This window comes from Atta cephalotes, assembly GCF_000143395.1.
Source record: "Atta cephalotes unplaced genomic scaffold scaffold00003, whole genome shotgun sequence".
Classification (NCBI taxonomy): domain Eukaryota; kingdom Metazoa; phylum Arthropoda; class Insecta; order Hymenoptera; family Formicidae; genus Atta; species Atta cephalotes.
In genome coordinates this window covers 2,057,635-2,064,238 of record NW_012130067.1, presented here as the reverse complement: position 1 = coordinate 2,064,238, position 6,604 = coordinate 2,057,635, and the positions used below count along the sequence as shown (strand labels likewise).

The window sequence follows — 6,604 nt, the reverse complement described above, 5'->3', positions numbered from 1 at the left end:
CTAACAGGTATTTTAAATCGGTTTATATCCTAAAAAAATAATATATATATATATATATATATATATTAAAGTTGTTATTTATATTTAATATTAATTAATAACACTAGGTTACAAAGTTATATACATATTCGACCTAATGGAACTTTTCTAATGACAGATTCAAACTCATCGCTCCAAAATATGTTTAAAAAATTATTTTATATTTTAAATATGTAACATATATTTAAATAATTTCAAACACGTAAAAAGTTTATGAAAAAATACGTAAAAGTATGATTGAGAATGAATTAAATTAATTATTCCTTTGCTTGATGTGACCTTCTTCATTTTCGCAACTTTTGATCAGTTTGCACGGTGGACTAATACAGAAGATTTCTCGCAAGATGCACCGTTTTCCTGATGGACATTCGAAACCGGCGCAGGAAGCTGCACCCTCGTAATATTCTTTTTCCAATACGCAGCGCGCTAATTGTTGCTTACATTCTGAGAAAATTTTGAAGAATCTATATATTATCTACATTTCTAGAAATAATTAATTTGTTAGTATACAATAATTACTTCTACCCCAATGACATCCCCGAACTTTGATGATGCACATGTGTCCTCTATTGCAACGAACAGTGTCGCACGTCAGAGGTCCCTTCAAAGATTCTAAAAAGAGGCAAACTTAAAAAATCTACACTTACAATATATAATACTGCGTGAAGTATTTTAAATTAATTAAATGTAAAAAAGATATAAAGAAATACAGAAGAAATCGTAATAAATATTGTGTAAAATAAGCAAATTTCTATCTGACGGAAGACAAAGTAATTATCTTCTTGAATGTTTTCTCTCACCTTTTCTCGATTTAGAGCAATATAACATGCCAGGGCAAGGAGGATCCTTGCACCAAAATCTTCGTTTTATGCAACGGCTACCATTCTCACAATGTAGATGAGCGCATCCTTTCGAATAGTCGTTTCCTGATTCTCCTGTCATAAATTATCACAATTGAAAAAGCGAAGTACAATATATAAAGTTTTATAGAATTTGGGATTAAACTTACCATTCGTAAAAAGTCTTTCGGAAAACAGAAAGAGAAAAAGCCACATTAAACTGCAGATAAAAATGTGTTCGCGTCGCATGACGATAGCACCGATAGCATTCGCTTATTTCAATTGCGATGGTGCACTTGTGCCGATACAGCTATAAACATAATAGCGTAATGTAAGCGCGATTGTAACACGAGCCACCGCATGGAAAAGCATATTGTCAAGCAATTGTCGCTAACGTTATGTCTTGTTGAACAAATCTATTGTCACGTTACACGGATCAAAGAAGAGACTTAAATCACGAATATTCAATAAATCTTGCTTTATTTTTTGCATATTTATTTTTGAAAAGTTTGGGAATTTATACAGCGCAAATTCTCGCTGCTATCTCATTGTGTTTCTTTTGTAAAATTATAGATAAAGTCTTCACTTCGCGGAAACTTACTTCTTCGATGATACGTATGTCATTTTAATATGATTTATTAAAGAAACAAGATACTATACGCAGTCTGGTCAAATAACAAAACACACACTGTGCTTTGACTTATTGACGTGAATCAATGCACGTGGAAACAATATTTTGCATAAGTATTAAGCAATAATGAGAAATAATAATAAATTGATGATTCATTCTCCTAAATATTTTTAGAGAATGATAAGAACAGAAAAAATAATAGTATCTTGTCAATGTTAAATTGTTAAGCAATCTGTGTTTAAAAATGAAAAAAATATTGTTTAACACGCAAATATCATAGAAAAATATCAAGTATTTATTGTTTTTTTAAAAGTTTTACCATTTGTTTTTTTATTTTTTTGTTTATGTTCGCGCGATCAATATTGTACTACGTGGCTCAGTTCGCGCATAGATTTACGATCAATAACTATCTAAGTATTTTTTTTTACCTTCTGAAAAAGTCTCGTGTTACCATTTTCTTAAATTGTATTTTGAATTGTTGTAGTCTTTGTCGGACTGCAAATAAAGTAAATTCTATCATTTTGAACAAAACGATGCTTTATTTATACGCGCATGTTATTTTTTAGTTTTTACTTCAATATTATCAATTTATATTTAATTGAATGTTGTTAACAACATTAGATAAAATATTATAATTTTCTATATAAATTTAGTTTTAAAAAGTTTGCATTAAATTTAAAACGTTCTTAAGATTAATGACGTAAAACTTCACATACTTATTATCTCAAGCTATTATATCACACACTTGGTTTTATCGCAATATTGCGACATATATCAACAATATATAGTTCACAGATAAAAATTATATATATAATATATATTTGTATATATAATACAATAATTAGATTTCTAATATAAAATTAATGTTATAAATCTTGTAAAATTAAATCAAAATGTAGTTTTTAATATTAAAAAGTTTCTTTGTATATCATTGCAAAGAATCAACAACAGCCTCGATTTTACATTTAGAAATTCGTCTACGCGTCGATTAACTACAATTTAATTTTCTTTTAATGATCTTCTGTCCACGCTTTTTAATTGTAGCTGCAACAGTCCAGCGAGTGCGCTGGTGAAACCAGCGTTGTAATCCAGTGTGACTTCTGTATAAGCGTACTCCTCGCGACAATCTTTAAACAAATCCACCTCATCTGGTCCGGAGACTAGAGCACCATAAAGGATCTGTGGATTTGGGGCATTCTTGCTAAATTCCTGCCATCCGCAGGGTGTCGGTCTATTGGGGCAAGAAGAGGCAGCATGGTGCGGCTGTTTCGGTGAATTTTTACCATATCCGACTACGTAACTTCTTCCTACAAAAAAAAAGACATAAGTTCAATGAATGATGAAAATGAAAAAAAAGAAGATAAACTTCCATCCAAAAATTTGTTACCGTTATCGTGCATTTATTGATTGCCAAATATTTAGATTTTATTTATATTTAACAATATAAAAATTTTTAATCGATGACATAATAATTAATAATGAGTTAATGATATAAAAAATAAAAATGAAGAAATAGAAATTGCATGATGAATAAAATAATCCGTCGCAATTAAATGGGTGAATTTTATCTTTTTTAAATATTTTGGAATAAAACTCAGATCTACCGGCTCCACCCAGCATGTAATCAATTTGTTCTTTGGCGAATTGGCGATATTCCTGTGATTCGCCGATTTCCAAGAAGTCCGCCGCTACGAGACAGACGAAGGCTACATTAGCAACATGAGAAAGAGTACCGGACTTATCGATAAACAAAAGGCCTTTCGGTGTACGTTTCTGCTGTCGTACTGAGAAGTCACAGAATGCGCGGGTGGCATTCTGGTACTCGGACTGTCCCGTCAATTCGGCCAGCAGTACCTACAAAAAGCGAGGAAAAATGTATTCCAGCTGAAGATATCAGAAGAGAACAAGATATCACCATTTAGCGAATTAGTTTCAACTTTCCTTACTTTAAAGCCAAATTTGTCGGAGACTCTTTCGCAACAAATAAATTACATTTATTATATGTTATTTAATATATGTTACTAGAATAAAATAATAGAATAGTTTATTAATTTCAGCGTATAATATAATCAAGAAGGAGATTGGTTTATAATTTTCGTCTCCTTACTTATTCATCCATATCTTCCTTCCGCGTATCTTCTTTAATTATCCATTTATTTACCTAATCTTTAAATTCACTTATCTATAGTTTCCTCTCCTCTTACTATTTTTCTTTTTCTGCTCCTACTTATTCATAGCTTTATTCTTATGGCCATTTTTCACTTTCTCGCCTCTCCCTCTGCCTTCTTTACTTATTTAGATCTTCTATCTACTGAACTTAATTCTTTATCCTTTTTTCTCTTTCTTCTCAATATCATCTTTCTTTTTCCACAATTTCTTTATGGCTCTATACCTTTAATCTCATCTAGTTCTCCCCTCCCCCCCATAGCCTATCTATAATCTCTCCCTTTTTTTCTCCTATAGTTCATCGAACCTACCTCACATTCCTTTATATAGTGTTCTATATTATCTTTACTTTTTCTGCAGAATATATATCTCTCTTCTTCATCGTCTTCCTCTAACCAATATTTATTAGGCTCTGTTGAACCAATGTTACTTTGACTTTAAGCAAAACTTAAAACTCTCTCTGTCTCGTTTTAAAAACGAAAGGCAGACAGAGATAGAGAGAGTCTTAAGCCTTGCTTAAAGTCAAAATAACGTTGGTGCAATCGGGCCTTAACCTTTTCCATATTCTTGCATCTCAATTTTACTAATGTGCTCTCATCTCTTTCCCTTTTTTTATTATCTCTAAATATTCTTCTCTTAAGTATTTCGGCGCCCTTTTATCATTTATCTTAGAATAAAAATAATATATAAATAAAAATTTCACCTGAATACCAGCGACTTTCTTATTGTAGAAGAATGCGTTCGGCCGCTCTTTTAGATGAAAGTGCTGGTAATGATGTATTGCGTCGTCGAAATACTTCGTGTCTCCGGTCGCCTTGAAAAGCCAAATTGCGGCCCATGTTAGTTCGTCGCCATAGTCCGTGCTTTCGTAATAACGTTCAGCACCGCGTATCGCTTCGTGATAAAGACCGCGATAAACGTCAGCAAATTTGTACAAATCCTTTGCGTGCTCGAGACACTTGGCACTATACTCAGGATCGACGCTGCTGAAGACAATGCTCGAAGCTGCGAGAGCGGCGGCCGTTTCGCCAGCGAGATCAGAACCTGATAATAATAATAAATAGAATATTTTATAAGATTGCAATATATAATAAATGTAATAAATGTAATAAATGATGAAAAGATGATGAAAAGATAAGTCCAGAGTGTCAAAAAAATAAAAGAAATGATTTTCTCGTAAATAGATACGTTATACAATAAAAATTAAAGGCAATAATATTTTTTAATGTATTTTTTTGTTTCTCTATTTATCTCCTGATAAGTAAACGAATTATTTGAAAAGAGAAGTATTTACCAGGATGTTCTGCATCAATTTTGTAGGTTGGTCTAGTAGTATTCAGTTCCTCGGGTCTTCCCCAAAACATATGATCAATAGGAAAATCACCCACTTGTCCGTACAACACGTTTTCGCTTACGTGACACTTGATAAAATAATCAGTGGACCATTTGATAGCTCTGCGAATTTCGTCCAGTTGATCGGCGGCATCATAAGCCTCTGACCAGTTGACCGTTCCCCAAGCCAAAAGTGTCGTTGTGAAAGCCATCGTAAAGCCAAATTTGACAAAGTCACCAGCTGGCAGAATAAGAATAATTAATTTTGCAAAATGGATTATACATTTTTTTAATTTTAAAGAGATTTCATTTTGATATATTTCTTTCTAGATTTAAATAATATCATAAACTTATCGAATTATGTAGTGATTGAAAATGTAACTCGCTTATTACCATCGTAGTATCCTCCGGTTAAATCCTCGCCATTCGAACCGTGATCGTACAATGCGGAATCGCCTCGCCATGAGATTCTGTTGTTCTTCGGCAGCTTACCAGAACGCTGTGCTTCGTAAAACAATAATGAAAGCTCGAGGACTTGGGCGTAATCATTCCCATTCTCGATTGCCTTCGCGTCTTCTGTCAGGACAGCGTTTATCTCGCACGTCGACGTAATCAATATTGCCGGCAGAATCTGTCGATAAATCATATATTAACGAGTTTAATATCATTGTTGAACGACCGAACGTTTACAAGGGGAAAGAGTATATAATGATTTTCAGTACACGTGTACTGGAAGCGCAATGTAGGACAATGTCGTGTAGAGTCTTAAATTTTCCATGTAGACTACAGTCATAACATAATCTGCGCAATCAAGATTTACGCTCCGGGAAAAAATAAGGTCGTTTTCCATTTTATTAAGAGTCCAGAAAAACAAACAAAATTTTGAACAATTTTCAATGTGACGTCACGCATCTCCACACTCTAAATAATATGGGTGTGAACACATGCGATGTTTGTATAATTCTTATCGTATTGATGTTAATATAAACATAATGTAGATTTAACACACTATGAGTTTTAAATCTATATCATAATGGTGACAAATAGGGTTTTAAATTAGCTCCATGTTGATGTTAATGTTAACATCAATACAGTAAGAATTATATACAAACACCAAGTAATTAAATTACCATACTTATATTTTTTACAGTACTATTTTAATTTGTTTAATTGATAATTTAATTGATGTCATTTCGATAACTTTGAATTGTTTAACGTGATTAAAAGTAACAGGATTCATAATAAAATAAGAATTGTGAAGAATTGTAAATACTTGTCTTCTTCCAAATTCGGAGAGTTCAATTCTGAACAATAACAGTTATTTTAATAGATAATAAAATTCAAGTTACTTCGAGATGCTTAATAAATAAAATAACAAAATAAATATAAAAATCGGGAAGTAACGACAAACATTTATTTTCTTCCTCTTGAAGAGCAAACTCGGGGAATTCAACTTTGAAAAAAGAGAGAGAAGATATATTTTGCGAAGTAGAATATATGTATTTTGTATGCATATTACAATCATATGTCTTTTGTTTGTCAAAAAAAAACCATAACGGGAACAAAACGATACATACATTTTTGTTCTTTGCTTATG

General features: G+C 32.2%; 1 protein-coding gene across 1 annotated transcript in view; it reads right to left on the bottom strand.

Moving 5' to 3' along the window:
• Positions 1–2,508: 2,508 nt before the first annotated feature.
• The window catches only part of LOC105625217 (endoglucanase 15-like), a 5,498-nt gene continuing 1,402 nt past the window's right edge, over positions 2,509–6,604 (bottom strand). The window contains exons 2-6 of the mRNA XM_012206561.1: positions 5,401–5,638; positions 4,970–5,248; positions 4,379–4,719; positions 3,114–3,363; positions 2,509–2,816 (exon numbers count right to left, since the gene is read on the bottom strand). Coding sequence (XP_012061951.1) covers positions 2,509–2,816; positions 3,114–3,363; positions 4,379–4,719; positions 4,970–5,248; positions 5,401–5,638 — 1,416 coding nt within the window. The remainder of the gene's footprint in view (positions 2,817–3,113; positions 3,364–4,378; positions 4,720–4,969; positions 5,249–5,400; positions 5,639–6,604) is intronic.